General features: G+C 41.3%; 1 protein-coding gene across 3 annotated transcripts; it reads left to right on the top strand.

Moving 5' to 3' along the window:
* The first annotated feature begins 90 nt into the window (after positions 1 to 90).
* Positions 91 to 17,258, top strand: LOC145458322 (uncharacterized). 3 transcript variants are annotated; one of them, XM_080336657.1, is made up of 12 exons: positions 91 to 652; positions 723 to 885; positions 5,603 to 5,768; positions 6,189 to 6,386; positions 7,367 to 7,446; positions 7,504 to 7,893; positions 12,867 to 13,027; positions 13,811 to 13,922; positions 14,078 to 14,683; positions 15,525 to 15,785; positions 15,873 to 15,947; positions 16,571 to 17,258. In XM_080336657.1, exons 2-12 carry the CDS (start codon positions 777 to 779, stop codon positions 16,678 to 16,680), a joined length of 2,268 nt encoding a protein of 755 aa, XP_080192783.1. In that variant the 5' UTR covers positions 91 to 652; positions 723 to 776; the 3' UTR covers positions 16,681 to 17,258. The 3 variants fall into 3 exon arrangements, with proteins under 3 accessions (XP_080192783.1, XP_080192782.1, XP_080192781.1); XM_080336656.1 differs by having other exon boundaries at positions 91 to 428; positions 489 to 885; XM_080336655.1 differs by having other exon boundaries at positions 91 to 885.
* The last annotated feature ends 1,117 nt before the right edge of the window (positions 17,259 to 18,375 follow it).

The raw sequence follows: 18,375 nt of genomic DNA on the forward strand, positions 1-18,375 counted from the left end.
AAATTATCCTCAGTTACCGCTCGTCTCAGCGGGGCTATCGGAACCAACGAGCTTCTTTTTCTTAAGACCGGGCGATTGTTCGATATATCTTGTCTGACGTGAGCAGAAACTGTCTCCATTCTTTTCGGACAGTGAATTAGAATCATACGTGCCATTGAGGGCCTTGGAATATCATGATTGTTAGTTGGTTAATGCGATGTTTATACACATCGCGATTACATCGGGGTTGTTTCGCTTGATAATTGCCACCCTTCCTCGTATTCATTGAACGCGTCATGACATCTCTTCATCGGGTTTTCGTTTTTACTGCCTAACGTGACTCTGCAAGTTCCCTCGTAATTAAGGTTCCATCAGTTGCGAAAAAAGATCGGGCAGACCGCGGCGGAATCAGCGGATTTTCATCAGAGCTTCATGTGGAGAATATAATTGTAGGTGTCGAGGCTGAATTTTTAAACAAGCTATAAAAATATTCCTTATTCGGCTCGCAGGCACTCGGTTGCCCACTCAAGTCGTCAACTGCACCTTCGCGAATCATTGAAATATCGTCGAGTGCCTCTTTATGTGTTGACAGAAACGCCTAATGAATTCTATCACTTTGCTGCATTATGTCTGCGGATAACCAGAATTGAATTCAAGCGGATATTATAGGAAGGTTAAGAATGTTAGGCAACCTATCTTCATGTCATCATTGAGCATTAACGGTCAAATATCATGTTTTCCAGTAAGTTACTGCTAAAAGGGAAGGCAGATTAATTTCAGGTTTGACTTGAAATAGAATGAGTTGTACTTGGGGACCGGCAATGACGGCTGGCCACGGAACGATGAACCATCCATTCGCAAGGGGAATGACCCCAACAATGTCATCATTAACGTCATCAAGATCGGGTAAGTGCTATTGCGACTTCAACAAAATTTACCTGCATCGTCGAATTTACCGAAAATCGAGGTTTTCTTGTAAAATCACGCCCGCCATTTTGGCCAAAAGGCCTGAGTTTCGACGCGACGCACGCGCGTAGCCCAAACGTGCGATCGAAAGCCGTGTTTTGGTGAGGACGTGCGAGGTGCAATTCATGGCGTATTATGAAGCGTCACACCAATTGTAATCTGAGAGGCTTAAGGCATTACGAGTCCCCGGGGATTCGGTCTTTTTGTACGTTCTCAGCTCATTCCAAACTTTTCCACACTATTTCATTGACTCTCAAGGCCCCATGCTGTGGCGAGTAGCGACATCTCTTCCGCTCGCTCTGATTCCAACTCCCAGCCAAACATGTCTCTGAGAAACCGCGGGAATCTGGCCGACACGATTTTCACAAATCGTACGACACGGCGCATTATGGCAACCTAAAAAATTCCAGTCAACAAACAAGTGCATCGGCTACTGTTACGGTGTGAATAAGAGTTTGGGAAATCAATGTTTCTTGAATACACAATACACATTGCTGATTTGTGTTGTAGTTCGGTGAATAAACTGTCAAAAAGTGTACTCGTTTTAAAAGGCGCTCTAATTTCTCTAAATGCCGTTGCGTCCCTTGCGTCATCTCTCGTAGAGAGAGTGCATGATTCATATCACCGGTAATCTAATTATGCTCACCTTGATTACCTGTCTTGCTGATTGACAACAGTTTCGCGGGTACCATTAACAGTGATTCGAGAAATACAATTGATGTCGGGAGATTGCAAAACAGTCTTGATAGAGATATTCCTACGAAAGGTTTGCTTACAAGTCTGACACGTAATATTACGGAAGTTTACCTAAATATGTATGCCATGATTTCTCCCTACCCCATTAAGTTAAATGTGTACATCTTTCACAATTATTTGCAGATTTATGCCTTATATCTGTTGTAGTGTGGGCAGATAGCCAAAGTGCGCTTATATATCGTCTAATGTCTTCCGGTATATTAAAAAAAAATTACACATCCAGTTATGATACATTTATGCTATTAGGTTGATTGCATAGTATCACAGTACTTTTTTACTTCATAATACCTAATTCCTAGACTGCGACTGCAGAATAAATGAGTGGATTATGCTGTCGCATGGGGTAGGCCGAAGTAGATAATAACTGATGCTTGTAGATAATTTATACGGAGAATTTGTTATATGTGAGTAGTCACATTTTAATTTTCAGAAATTCACCAGCCCAGCGTCATCATGATCCTATAAGACGATCTTACGCAAAGCGAAATATTTAATACTGATGTTTGTCACATCAAGGGTCATAACCCCCTGTTACCCAATTGGTAGGGAAATCTGCTTGGTTTACGGTGATTAGCCACTGAGACTCAATGTTATATGCCTCACTCCGCGTATATCGTTGCAGTGCGTAAAATAACCGGGATTACATTGGAAAAGGTTATTCACGATGTATCTGACCAAACTAGGCTGCACTGAACAAATCTCATATATTGGTTTGAAATGCCAACCTACACCTAGCGTTTTGCTGTGTTATATGGGTCCAGGAATTGCAAATCAAAACTCATGTGAATGTACCATATGACTTGGCATTTCCAGTGTAAAAGTCCTCTTTTCATCATCTTCGGCAAAACAAAATTTTCGTGACCCAAGTCTTTATGTCAAACAACCATCTTTTTTTTCGGTACACTTGTGAACATTTTGGAATTTCAGAATCCAGAACAACTAGGAAGGGAAATTGTCAACTGTGTCACAATAGGCTACTTATTATTTCGAGCTAAGAAAAAATGTTTTCATATGACCCTCAGTACATATTTTATGAAATGTCGAGGGGGCTCTGCGTTATATTTGAAACCAGCAACCTATTAGTATATTCGTGGTCTTTTAAAAGACCATCGCGAGCGGATATGAAGCTGAGATCGTCACTAGGTCCTCCGCCCTATTACCAAACTAAACAATCCTACATTGAGTCACGGTTTACGGTAAGAACTTTGTCAAGTATAATTGACGAATTGGACAGGACAAGATATGCGAATAAACGAACAGTTTGAGGGATCGTAAGCTCAACTTATGATGGAACTTGATATATACTTTGGAGGATCAGTAATTATTCATTTTGAGAACACGAAAGTCAAGCCGGACAGCTACTTACAATTGTTTGTAGAAGCCTCGCGACCCCTAGGAATTACTATTATAGATCTCGACTGTCGGCTCATACCAGCATGTAATGCGTCAAACAGTTTGGTACAATAATTCTCTGATGATGATCACTATATGGCCAAGCGTTAAGACCCCGTCGGTTATAAACAGCACTTGTCGCCTTCGCATGATTGTTCAAAATAGAACCAGTCAGGCTATATTGCCGAAGATTGCGTTGATTGTACAACAATGAGTGGGTGATGAAGTGCTCTATTGTGGTAAACGAATTCACTTCATGTTCACTTCATGAAAGTATCGAAAACCGTATCTAAGCCGTTTAAGTTCCTTACAGAATCCACTTGTAAACCACTATTGACTGTTGTCAATTATAATTCAACCTCTAACATTTCGATCGCGACAATTGATAACGCGTAGTTCTGGTTACAAAAAGAGGAATATGTTTTTTCAAATAAATTTTGATCATTTTTCAATTTATCAATATATCATATTCACAAGGACTCAGCCACGATATTGTTTGAAAAAGGAAAGAAAAATTATTTGCCAAAAAAATGATTATATCAGTGCAAGAAAAATGGCAGTTTATGGAAAATGGCAAACACTTAAATATTTGGTAGGACACGTCATTCCAAATAAAATATGTATCCTGTGTAGTGACTCACCTAATACATGATTTCTCCGATAGATTGATCTACGGCAAATTAGAATCCATGCGTTTTATAGAAGAGTTTGTCATAATAATCTCTCATGATTGTCAGTGCTTTCAATGTGGCCGGGTTAATACCAACTAAGTGCGTCTTGCGGAGGAAATTCGTCGTCATTGTGTTGTTAGCTCGATGACTTGGTTGATTCAGCGATTCCTTGGATGGGTCCGAGTGCGCTATTGCTCCGGTACTGACTGCCAACTTGATTTGTTTTGAAAGATGTTTGTCTTTTGCCGCATCGCCAATTAATTCAATCCGTTCGATTTAATTCATTTGGAACGCCTCCAGCGAATCAGGTCGTAACATCCGTCTCATTATATATGCAGGGATTGTCGGCTCAAGTTTTCGAACTTTTGTGACGCATATGTCTGCTGCCGAATGTCGCGTAGTAGATGAACGCTGACAGCATCAGCGTATTAATGCACACACTCGCCAAAATGGCGGTTACTACAAATTATACGCATCTATATTTCATGTGACCGAATAATAGTTAGTTAGTCTGCCGTTCACGCATCTTAGGCATGATCGACTGAGCTTTGCCTGATCCTTAGGATTTTTTCGTAGCCTCTTCTTGTTTGCGTATAATCGAGTGTTCGTTTACTGGTATGTGTACCCACATTTTTCACTACGGCAATATACAAGTATGCGACCAAGAAACGTGTTCATTTGCTCAATCACAACTGATTTTCCTCATCCTGATATCAGATCTCGTGCCAAGGCTTATCTTAAATTGAGTGTAGAGTACAGTACATATTATTTCGATTTACCGAAAAGAAATGTAGTTCCACCTGTATGTCTTTAGCTCCGGAATTCAGAGCTTGGAGTTTGCCCTCACGAATATATCGAATACACAACTGCGCGACTGATTAGGCTGGGAATATAACTGAAACGTGACACCGACATCTATTATTGCGATACATGTGCAGAATATGTCGGTCAGGTTTACAGTACGCGAAACAATCTTTGCCAGTAAATGCCTCTTAAGAATCGGCCGAATAATTCTTCATCGGTCACGCGTGGTCCCGTGATCGGACACGCACATAAAGCGATATCAATCCAGGATCTGACACACGATGCCTAATCTTGTATAGGCCTACCTTGCATGGCTGTAACAGTGTAACATGTCAAATGTCCATGGCCTAGAATAGCAGGCTATGTCATATCAGATTTGAAATTCGATGCTATCATCTGACAACAAACTTCGGGAATTTTAGTCCACAATTCCCCACATGTTAATATGTGCGTTTATATAGACTTGTTAATATTTCTTCATACTCGAATGAATGGCTCGGTATCATTTCCCAGTGATTCTCGCGTTGCTCTTCGCAATTTATCTCGCGCATGTTGCACGCAGAAGGACTCTCCCAACCATAATTAACGTTGAAATCGGGTTCAAATAGGATCCGTCCAATGCTTACAATCGATCACACCTAACGGTAAAAGAAATGAGCGTTCCATGTGTAGGGAAGCCATTATTTACGTTAACCAATTGTGTGTTGGTGCATCCTTGTAAGTCCTTGTGTAAGAGGGAGACTGTAGAGAAAATTATATCACAGACGATCGCACGAAACGCATGCATACAAAATAATAAGTCAATACCCGCGGTTTTACGGCCGATTAGTTCCGAATGTACACAAACGCACCACACGAGTCAAGGTTCAATAGTTCCCTGATTGCTAACTCGCGTGCTGTGAAATATCAATAATGCAAAACAGAATGAATCATCGCAAGTCTTGTGCTACTGACAATCACACGAATGGTTTATTAACTGCATTTTCTCAGAGGGCTCAATATGATACGTAAATAGTATATCACTTCCTGCACAGGCCATGGAGGTATCAACCAGCTGGGCGGCGTCTACGTCAACGGAAGACCTCTTCCGGATCCGGTGAGACAAACTATTGTCGACATGGCTCATCAAGGAGTAAGACCATGCGACATTGCAAGGCAGTTGAGAGTATCTCACGGTTGCGTCAGCAAGATTTTGGCCAGGTACGCTTGTGTAAAACATTTTAAATATTATAAATGATCCTCCTGGATCGATGCAATCATGTAAATTCGATCTTCGAATTTTTGTTGAAAGAGTGATCGACATTTCAAATCTGCGTGTATACACGACACGATCATTTCATTAACATGGATTATTGCCTTGTGGGTACGGATTGATATGCTTTTCACCTAGAAGTAATAATTCAATATTTTTGACAATTTTCATCGTAAGCGCTGTATAATTCATAGATACCATACTTTAAAGAATGTATTTCGAATGAGAAATCGTGATGATTTCACCCATAACAAATCACACGATCCATCTTCATTACCGCGCTCTGTCTAGGACGAGTTGCCAACTCGCCCGAGACTTGGCCGTAGTACATCCAAAGGCGGATTTATGGAAAATGAATTCCTCATCAGGTACTACGAAACGGGTAGCATAAAACCCGGTATCATCGGCGGAAGCAAACCGAAAGTGGCCACGCCGAAAGTGGTGGATAAAATCTGCGAATACAAAAGGCAGAACCCTACCATGTTTGCTTGGGAGATTCGAGACCGCTTGCTCCTCGAATGCATTTGTGATTCCGAGAACGTTCCCAGCGTCAGTTCAATAAACAGGTACTCCACGAAAAGGTTTTCTTAAGCGCGCTGGGTATATACGGCGGTATAAACTAAAATTCTCTGGATATTTGAACAGCGCCCATTTCATATACAGAGTAATTTATAACAAGCAAAGCAGCTTCGACCCCACTTTCACCTTATTATCCACCATCAAAAGGAGCGCCCCGAAAGCACTAAGCGACATGATTCATGCGCGTTGTTACCAGTACAACCAAAGCATCTAGTCTTGTTGCATCTAATCCTAGCTCGCTTAAGACCATATTTTAACGCATATACAACGCGATTCTTATCAGCACTGCTCTTGTAGGAATTTATGAAAGCCGCGCCATCGCGCGTGCTGGTAACCATTCTGATATTTGTTTGAATCAAATTGATGCGCCTCTTCTGGTGGCTTAACCATAATTATTCGCGGCGCGTGCTTTGTGGTTTTTCGCCGTATGTGTAGTACATTACAAGTAAAACGGAACAGATCTTAATTGGATCTGAAGTGTCTTAAAAAGTTAGTCATGTACCCGCAACTCACCAGAATATTACAAATGACTTACCACTCTGGCTAACTTTGGAAATGATTCACCAGCATTCGAATGGTGCTCATGATGCATGGACAATAAGAATAATAGGTAGAGACGAGAATACAAAGACTGTTCGGAAGATATTTTAATATCTGAGACTCCGGTCAAAAGCGAAGCATAGGGTAAAATATGAGTAATTTTAAAAATCTCTCTATAGACGAATTTCACATGATTATATTTTGTACTTCGTAACGAAGCATCGTGCGTAATGACGGGTGTGCGGAAACTACGGGGTATTCTTTTGACTAAATCCGTGGGCTCATATCAGCGTAAGAGCTTGCCCCACAATCAACCATGATATTAGGGAGATTTCCGTACCATGATTGTACCTAACATTTCAACTTGGCTATACAATAGCGATGACAGTAAGTACACAATGAGCGATATGATCCCACCATTCAACAGGATAGTGCGCAATAAGGCGGCGGAGAAGTCAAAACACTCTGGGCTCCCACCATCGTTAAACATACCGACAACGGCTATGAGTAAGTAAAACTAATGCCTGCAACCTTACAACTATTACATTAGAAAATGCATTACAGGCATGCACCAGAATGGTTGCATCATGGACGGAGGGGACTTACGAACGCCGTATTCAATAAACGGAATATTGGGATTACACGGACACTCGCAGGCCGGTCCGATGCCTTTATCAGTACGCATGGCGTTACCTGGGACAGTACCTATTCCGTCTGCGACCACGCCTCACCACCAAAGTCAACACCCGCAGTTTGCGATGAAAATGGCCGAGGTGGCGTGCACGGGAAATTATCACCCACCTTCTCCAACGCATACCTCGGCCATAGCGAGGTCTGGTACCTCACTCGTCAAGTACCCTCAGCATGTCAAAGAATGTGATATGATGGCCGTGCCTACATTGGGAATGATAATGCCACACCAAGCTCAGAAAAGGCATATTTTATACCACCAAGGTAGGTTATAGTGTTATTCGTGTGGGTGACTGATTTTGCGACCATCCCCAAGTCTTTTCGGGATAATTGCTTCATATCAACAACGTAGCCAAGTGTGTACTGTGTATTCATGAAGCGTACATAGATGTGCAAATGTCCAACGATGCTATCGGTCCTCGCAATGGATCATGGCACACGCTGCTATTCTCACTATTTGTAAAACGGGGTTTAATATATATCGGCTTTCGCGATCAAAAGTGATAAGCGCGTTGTTAATAGGCTTCTTACTGTATAGTCAAGAGAAAATCGCAGCTGGCTGAGTTCCAGACATTTGAGAATTTAGTGGATTAACTTGAATCGCTAAGCCAATCCTTGGGTGAACTCACCTTTTGATGAAGCATGCGGAATCTAAGTGCAGCACTCAGCACACGGTAGCATTGAAATATATAAAGGGTTGTGGCGTCATGGGACATGACGTAATGACTGCTTATAGTGAATACATCCTCCCATCAGTGATGGTGACAAAATCGCAATGACAGGGAATTAGGGATCGTGTCGTTCTTGTCCTCAGTATCTCTAAATGTTTTCTTTTCGATTCACACGGAAAATCATCGTGACTCCTAAACCTACCACGTTTCCGTGATGTCGTGTTCGCAAATTTATATATAAATTTTATTGGTTGAATATAATGTTAGGTTTGGGCGAGGAAGCCATATAGAGAAAGGCGGTATTATCAATAGGCAAATCCGGCATTCCTGCCCCTTCAGAAACGAAAATTACTGCGATATAAAATGAAATTATCCAACACTAGGGCATGATGGTATTTACTCTGGTCCCGTTTCAGCAATTACCTTTGTTTGGGGGGAAATAAAACTGAGCCTCTATTAGACCTGTGAAGACCATCTATCGTGTCGAGTGTCATCTCAATATCAGGAACTGGGTCACGTATTAAGACGGATAGCGCTTTGATATTCCTTGTAAACCGCCCAGGATTCTAATGCTCGACGATGGCGGAGTATGCATCAAAGATACACATTACACAAATATTTACCACTTTGCCCCAGATATTGCATATCCCGTCAGACGAAAAAATCTTGTAATGCAAACAAATATACGAAACGCAAAGCAGAGATCCTTTCAGTGTCCTAACAGATTATGGGCCTTGGAGCAAAATATATGTATTATGTATTACTGTGCAAAATTACATGTATTTTTTAAATAAGCGCATGCGCATTGATGGCGCAATGCAAAAATGAAGAAGAAAACGGTGATAGGTAGGTATCACCACCATCTGCAAACTGAGTTGTTGAGGTAGCGGTAAGAAACATTACATGATAGTGCATAATCACAGTCCAACGGCTTACGAAATATTTGAGTTGCGAATTGAAGAAGGATAGCACCGTGCGCGTCGAATAAAACCCCAACGTCCACGCATATGAAACACTGCACAAGTATAGGCTACACTTGTCCAATGTGCATATGTTTTTGGATTTCAGTATACATATCTAAAACGCACAGCCGGACGTTCGCTACATGAGTGTGTGTGTGTGTGTGTGTGTGAGAGAGAGAGAGAGAGAGAGATTATTAGGTTTCCGCATTACACAGAAATACTGTAACAAAATTAATACCTTGAAAGAACAGTACCGGTTGAACGGTTAGTACTTTTCCCTCACCATATTAAGATATTCAACAACAAAAAACTGCATAAATATAAATAGAGGAGTTGCGAGGTGCTATATCTAAAAGTAACCTATGCGGAGACGACAATTTTCAGGTCCGTTATGAGTTTTGGGGAGCCTAATCGACACTGGAACAATTTGCGCCAAGTGTAGACTGAGCAGTTGAGCCACCTATAGATGTCAGCAGTACTCCAAACTCCACATCGCACAGATACATGGTAGCGATAGCAATTTATTGACCTGTCGGTATAGCGATGGTGAAAGAGGTTGATTTTTCCTCAAAATGGCGCCGCGAGATGATTTATCAACGGGGTGGTTTAAGATATAGTACCAAAATCACAATTGTAGCCGTTTTGACGAAACATAGATAGCACTCTATATCAACATATAGTAATTCTGAGGCGTTCACGTGCCATTGGTGTAGGTAGATGACCAACGAAGTGCTGACAAATCAATCGCGAGTTATGAATTTAATGATAGTTCGTCTTACAGTATAAAACTAATATTCCATTTTTATGATGCTAGATTTGAAGTAATATAATTGTATCTATATAGGCGGGCGAGATAGTTATTCATGCACGCATACTCTGCATTATGAATCGTTTTAATGCACGGCAGTTATAACGCGAAAATCTGAAACACGAATAGGTATTGTCGATGACCAACACGGAAAAACATCAGTGCCAACATATATATGGTGCAATAAAATTGTTTCAGAAATAGACAGCCAAATAATTCCGTAAATGTTGTCTGCTATGGACACCACAACATTGGAGCATTTGAAGCTATACTTTGACTGTTCTGAAGTGCTATTTGGTATCTGAACGTAGACATGTCTCACTCAAGGGAGAATATCTCAATCGTATTTTAATTTTGACAAAACTCGTATAAGGTGTTATCCCAATACCTTTCGTGCGATCTTAAAAATATTTATATCGACAACGGCCTGCATGGTCCAATCGTGTTGGATTACGTGAAATGTGTTTGATTTGAATGGATTTCTCGCAAATGTAGCATGTGGAGTGTACGTTGTGGTAATTAAGAAGAATAAGTGTATCGTCATCGAATTTACAAGTAAACCAGAATTTTCACATAACTCATATTCGAATGATTCATACGTGTATCGTTGTATATAGCCTACAGAAATTTCAGCTCGCTCACAATGAGAAACTATGGTGCCAAACTCTCCCTCCATATACTGTCGGTTGGGCAAGATTGTCGTCCAGTGTTCACATCCGTAATAAACAAATGAGCTGCGGCGCAGCGAGAGGTCAAACCAGCACCAACAATTATAGTTTGACGTTTGAACTCTGATTTTTTTTCTATACATCACGAGTTTAACGCTACAAATCATCGATGGCATCTACTGCATCCACACTCTCTCACCATCCTCCCAGAAATTCGGTCATAATATTTTCCGTGCGTGATAGAACTGTATTATTGGTTTCGTAATTCATAGTTTTCATTCCATCAGTCATGTTAGGTTAACGGATATAATCAGGAGAATTGTCGCCACAAACCAAACTATTTCCGTCTTCCGTAAGTTCATTCTACATTACGTGAATATCGAATTAAATTTTCAGTGCGATATCAATATACACCAGCGCTGGGTGCGAACGCATGAACTTATGGGCATAACGTGACCATGGATCTACTAAAATTTTGCCAACAGGTTTTTAGATTAGAACACCCTGTGATAAGAGACATTTCTCTAAGTCACGTTGTATCAGTGACATCTTGCGAAGTGCACCAAGCGTACCCCGATTAATGATTATTACTTCGCCAGTTATGCAGATTGCAGAAAGGCTTACCCATATACCACTTCTATCGCACCAAAATTCAGAGGATTCCGATAAGGAGGTGTAAGATCTGTCAATTTAAATTAACGTACATTTAGACATGTACGAACAGTACATTTGCCTAGAATTAGCGGTGTGACGTCATTGATTATTGTCCATGTCCACACGAGCCAGAACCTTTCAGAGTATCGCACCATGCGAAGTCAGACATCCTCGATATGTTCGTATGTATGCGTTTCCGTTAAACTTACCACAATCACCTGTATGCTGGAAAGAAATCCAGATGTCCATGCCTCAAGTATTTCCGAAGATGCTCATTTAAGCATATCAAGTATGCGGAGTAATTCGGATTAAAAAGAAATACCATAAATAAGAACTTACGTTGAGAACAATGAGAAGGGGCAAACAAGGAACTCATATTAATACCTTTCCTACTAGGTAATAGCCCTCATCACAAGCCCAAGCAGGTACTTGATGGTATATGCTTTCAAAGCCCGTTAGCAAAGGTAGCAGCACATTCGATTTCCAGCACCTTTTATGTGTTTTCTTTATGCACCTCTATATACGGCGCGAAGTAAGAATACAGCAACGATTCATAGTCTATTTTCTAGCTAAAGAGAATGTTATCGTAGGCTTTATATCATTTCCATACGCATCCATTGAACTAACCAGTTTTTTACAACTTCAGGAGACAGGAACTATAACTAAATAGCCTATATAAATCATTGCAAATACATATAGAGAGATTTGATGAGAAAAACAAATTCATATAGGTATAATATTTACGGCACACTAACCCTGGATTTATGGTTGAAGATGTTGGCAGTCAGTCAGATTCTATTACCTACCTGATTACACTAATCGACAGGGAGAGGCATATGTAAAAATACAGCATTTTCCCATTCTCGACGACACCCTAACCACATTACATTAGCCGGAAACTCTTCCATGTGCATCGAAATGCACCTTATTTCATTTGGAGGTCACTCGAAATTAGAGAAATATCTTGCCAGCGATACATATAATTCAGTCCCAGAGGCTCGAATGATAGACTCATCCAGTTTTAACTTGAATTAGTTCCAATGACCGGTTCTATTCTGCCTCGGTTTGTGATTTCGCACAATGCTTAATTATGTATAAGGAGATGATTTCAATATCATGCGAACAGCGCCATTTTCCTTCATTGCCTGTAATCTGAGAACAGATAAAGACGTGCTATTTTTTCTTCAAGACGTGTCCTGCTCTTAATGTTGCGCCATCTGATGGTGCTTTTATTTCTAATATATCACTTCAAGATCTACGCCACGACTGGGTAAATTGGCCCGGCAATTACGCTCTGAATTACGTACCGAAAAATCGATGACAGCTTGTCGGCATTGTCGAACAAGTGCCTCAATATGGTGCGACGCTTTTGTGTCGTAGTCTTGAACATTTGGAATGAAACTGACATGTACAAAATTGTTTTTGAAGCCTTTCAAATCTACTCAATTTACATATTTCACGCTACGGTCTACAGATGGCACGTACGATCACGGACAACTCTCTGTACTGAGCAGAACAGCGGAAGAAATTACTTCATCAGGGGATGATCTACATCCACAAAGTCAAGCATTGCCGTTAAGCTCACGACACAACGCGATATACGGAAACCATTCACGATTAGTGAACACTCCGCAGGTATGATATACATAAAATGGACAACATTAGCATTTAGTGAGCGACTCAATTCATTGAACATAGAAAACTTGAAGTAGCATGATATTCCGAGATGATATTCAACAATAAGGCTTGTGTTATACGTCAGGTATTGGGGTCATTTCGGGAGTCACCGCGGCACAAGTTCTGTCACCTTACAACCATAACATTGTTCCAGTATAATGGTAATCCACGAGACTATTCCTTGATCTCTCTTGACTTATATCATGAGAGTAAAATCTGCGCGTCACTCGACTAGATATACCAAAAGCGAGGTGAGACGAATTAGTCATTGTGCTTTATCAAACAGGACGTTTCCCAAAGAAGTATTGACGACTGATTAGCCTGTCGGTCCAGCCTTCTCTGTTTTCTAAACACGGGCTCCAAAATACCTGAAACCCGGTAATAAAGAGGCTCTGGAAACAATATCAAACAAGATTAACTCGCTCAGCATGGGTAGATCCGTCTAACACATTGTAGCCGCGGTCTGAAGTCTAGTGAGGGTTAATCTAATTTTTCTTTCTGTTAGCCCTCTCAAGACCAATGTTTACCCCCACAACAGTCTTCGTGGGTTGCGTTTGCTGGGAAATATCTCGTTTGGGTCATAGAGAATTTAGGAGAATAATAACATTAAAAGTTAACTTTTCTCTGACGCACAATTATAAATTTTGCCCACGCCATTTTTTCAAATCACGTCTTCCCCAACGGCACGTATTATTTTCATATAAATTTAAATGCAATAAAAGAACTGTTACCTACTTTCAGACTATATCAGCAGAGTACTCAGTGGCCCCTTCGATCAGACAAAGCAGGCCGTCCTCATTGTCGCCACAACATCGATACGACCTTATCTCAAATCCGTCCACAATCCGCGGGGGTGAGTAATGTACAGCTTCGGAATTAGCAAGCATGACACATATTCCGTTACAATTAAGAATAGTACGTGGGTAAATCGTGATTCACTGTAAGCATTGCATTCTCACAATCATTTCTACATCCCATCATGTCGTTGTCTATTTTTCATGTACACAGCGCCTCATGGTATCGAAATAAAACAAGAGAATACCAACTCCACGCCAATTTCCTCCATACCAAACCCTGTGCCGATATCTGATTCAACTGGGCTGGAAGCGGGGACTCAGATGAATCACTACCATCAAAGCCCTCAAAACTGCAACGACCGTTCAAGCCCGCCGAAGGGAAGGAAGACTAAAAGTCCGCCCGAAACGACTTTGACTGAATTGAAACCGTCTCCCGCAAAGCACCCAAACCACTATCATGACACAAGTCCCCTACGGCCTACCCATCACGCCATCTTGCCTACAATCGCTCTCCGGACAGCGGCTTCTACATACGAATTATCCGAAAACGCGAGACTCACAACGACAGCCTCCCGAATGATGCATGATTCGACTTCTAATCCTCAAATATCCAGCTCCCCGTACACGAGTTTAAACGTGGTACGTAACGATCATGGAGCCTATCTACAAGAGAATAGCTACGGCCAGTTTTATTCGGTTTCGTCGAATTATTGCGAGAATCTGTTCCAATCATCTCATAATCATCATCACCAACAAAAGCCTGATCATTTCGCGATTCCGGTCACAAGTAGCCTTCCTCAAAAGTCGCATAGCGAAGGTATGGATGTTCATTGTTCATATATTTTCATCTATATCTCAATTGTAAATTTGTAAGGGGCCTTGATATTAGTAAACTCAAGCTGCTATGAGTGGATGCAATGTTCCAGGTTGTGCAGGGGCAGCGAAACGCAAAACGTGGTGAATGCTCGATACATCTAGTTGTAGCCTACTTGCGATAAACGTGACCAGGCAATGTCCGTACAATGGAATATTTTCATGTAACTCAAAAGAGGAGATGAACGTCGTAATCCGCTAATTCAATTTAGAGACAAGATACTATTTCATTGTTGTATTTAAGCGATCCACTCCTTCAACTGATAGGGGCACCGCTCCAATTACTCGTGAATAAAGCTGTCGACAGATAGCCTAAAATTAGTGTTCTAAGCATGTCCAATGGTCATAGATCAGGAATCATAAGATACTGCCTAACAGCAATGCCGTGACCTGCCGTACGCTGTGATATGTTATTTTGGACCAACGGGCACATATCTCCGAAAGAACAATGCAATTATATTCATCAATACATTGTTCTTGTACTAGGCCCACACGCAGTTGATTTAGGTTAAAACAATGAAACCAAATCAGCCCGATATGCTGCTGCCGTTTCCTATTCACACACGCAAAAAAAGGACTTGCAGCAATCCAAATACCTGCATGCAAAGATCGTGATTTTCGACAGCACATTCTATGAACTTCAGAGGTCACACCTGCATGAAACTTGATAGTGTTTTTGTCATACCAACTCACGACAACGGAAATAGTGCGGATAAATTCATAGCGCACCTCTCAAGAACAAATCATACGTACGGTATTATTCAAACAATTCCTTCTCCGCACAGGTGCAGCTTTGTCAGAATCTACGCGAGCAGGTTGCAGTCCCGTGCATGCAGTGAACTCATCAAACGATTACCGAATCAGACCCCAAGCAGAAACCAGAGGAAGCTACTTGCTCGATGCCACTTCTAGCCCGGGATCGATGTCAATGTCATCACAACATTCGCCAAATGGAAGTAGCTATGAATCAGGCAATCTCCACAGTTACCAAAATGCGACAGCCACAACTCACGGACTGCCAGCTGGACAATATGGGTCATCAAGTGGTATGTATAAAATCGTATTTCGAAAGAGCATATACTGTTGACCATAAGTAGAAATTAACCCGTCTCATCACTTGTAAAATATTTTAGATCACGGCTTGCAGTGCCCGACTTACACAAGTTACGGCGAACATTGGAGGAATGGACAGATAGGGATCGTTAAAGGTGAGAGGTGATTTATTCTTGGAGTTTTCACGAAACCTTGATTAGCTCTAGTCGTGACTGATGACTGACAAAAATATATGACATAGCCACAAGAAGATCCTCATTCGTTGCTAATTTCGAGACAAAGAGAAGTGGTCAGAAATACTGGTTGGGAGTTGGCTTTGTGACTATTCTAGCGAATACACTTACTATTTGATAAGATATGGTTTCCCTGCGCCGTATTTAATCCCAGCGCACGCAGGAACTGCGTCACGTCACTTGCAACAGTCTTCGGCTGTACCAGAATGCCCAAACTCGTGTAGGCATAATACATATGCACGACGCACGCCTATATTTTCGATGTATTCTTTAATTTTCCATTGGCCACACTGTGTGTTTGATTGATAGATCGACTCCGTACTATCTTTTCATTGCATCGTAATCTCGTAGTGCTTTTAGAAAGATAAAAAAACAATGCATAAACCGAAGTGAACCCCGACTTTACACATTTATGGTCACAAACCTTACATATTCTATTATCGCTGCAACATTTTGACACAAGTTATGACCTACTATATTGGTTTTATTTATAGTATAGTCAAGCCATGAATCAGAAAATACGTTAGATGTTGCATTATACGCAGGTGTGTCGCCGCACTCGCCGGAGCCGTCCTTAATGAAACCGCGATTGGTTGATCTCCACGCAAAATCAAATGAGCGCAGCGTGAGCGTTGGAATGATCAGCGCACAGTGACAATCACGACTTCGTCCGTGAAGTCTCACGGTCAAATGACGCGAGGTCGACATGAAGTCACGACGAAGGGCACCAACATCAAGTCACTCGATTCGAACTCTCTCTGGGGACACGAACTGGCCTGAGAACAGACCGGGAAGGAGCATAGAGCCGCTGGTAAAGTGTCGTCAGAGATAGGACACGAATATTCGCAACAATCATACGAATGCTGAGGATGCAACATCGCACCACACTTTGTACGTTTTCTATATGCGTTTAGTCGCTTCCTCAGAAAGCCGCGTATTTACATTTTTTAGTTTATAATTTTCCAGCATACTTTCGTATATTTTGTCAATCATGATTTGAGCGTGCTCTCTTCTGCTGTTGTCGTAACAACTGCTAATGCATGACGGTTGGATTGTTGCAATAGATGTAATCATAAAGGCTAGTAAACTGCCAAACTATGAAATCGTTTTCTTTGGACTCGTGAATAGCACTATTTAGCATATCGTATCCAATGCGATATGAAAGATATCAGTATTAACTTCTATTGATATCGAGTTAAATTGGAAATACAGGTGAAATGAATTGAAATTGAACTGTTTGTGAACTTATGTCGAGTCTGAATTGTGTAAGAACAACAACGCCTGCTACGTTAAACCCAAAGCTTATATTATAATGTGAGACCCTGTCAAGATGTACTCCAACAAAGTGAAGTGATTTCAGATTTTTTTAAGTTGAGTTTTAAAGTTACGAAAATTTTCAGTGGGACTCGAATCAAGTCAAACCAAATTATCCGATCTTAGTCAAAAAATTCATTCGAACCACGAATTTTTTATCTAACGTCATTTATCCCCATTTTCACTCGAATCTATTCACTATGACTTGGTTATAGAAGCTGTAAAAGAGGACGAATTGCCAAGAAGGACATTTAGGCGTCCTCGGAGGACATCTACAAAAACCTGAAATAGGAGGACAAATCCCCCTAAAGGGTGATGTATGGTGACCGGAGGTGACCCTAGTTCAGTTAATATGCGGATGCATATGCTCAAAGGCGAGAGCGCGTCAGACTTGGTGTCATGCCATTTCCGAACTGCTCAGACAACGTATAAGCCGTGGGTTATTTATGTAGCTTGCTGAAAATTCCCATCACAGGGTAAAGTTCGTACTAGATACGATGGGAGCAAAATTCGACATAAATATACTGAATGAAATCCATAGGTATAAAGTCACGACGAAGGGCACGAACATCAATTCACTCGATTCGTACTCCCTCTGGGGACGCGAACCGGCCTGAGAACAAACTAGGTGAGAGAGTATAGAGCCGCTGGTAAAATGTAGGGATAGGGACACGGGTATTCGCAACAATCATACGGATGCTGCGGATGCATCTCCGAGTGCAGTCAATCAAGATATATTGAAGTTGAGTCGCGAGTCAAATCACGGAAAGTTTCTGAGGGACAGCATCTTCAACCTCATATTTGTGTATGTATAGAGCGGGAATAATGTTTGAGCATTTATAGTCTAGAAATATGTTCGCCAACGTTAGTTCTAAGTATAAAATTCATTTTTAATCATCGACCATTGAACTAAATTTTATCTACATTTGTTCGATTACGGTTATATGCACCGCTATCTCTAATATCCATGCAGGCCTCCAGTGCTGATAAGGGTTGCATTTGAAACAAACGGCGGCATGTCGCATGCTGTTATGTC

This window comes from Botryllus schlosseri, chromosome 16 (genome assembly GCF_051294905.1).
Source record: "Botryllus schlosseri isolate E-star chromosome 16, Bs_hap1, whole genome shotgun sequence".
Taxonomy (NCBI): Eukaryota; Metazoa; Chordata; class Ascidiacea; order Stolidobranchia; family Styelidae; genus Botryllus; species Botryllus schlosseri.

Bases quoted from the DNA above. Each gene is read 5' to 3' on its own strand.
- LOC145458322 (XM_080336655.1), top strand. From the start codon at position 777: ATGAGTTGTACTTGGGGACCGGCAATGACGGCTGGCCACGGAACGATG. The intron at 6,387-7,366 runs GTACTCCACGAA...ACCATTCAACAG, and splicing joins AGCGTCAGTTCAATAAACAG to GATAGTGCGCAATAAGGCGG. The intron at 14,684-15,524 runs GTATGGATGTTC...TTCTCCGCACAG, and splicing joins TCAAAAGTCGCATAGCGAAG to GTGCAGCTTTGTCAGAATCT.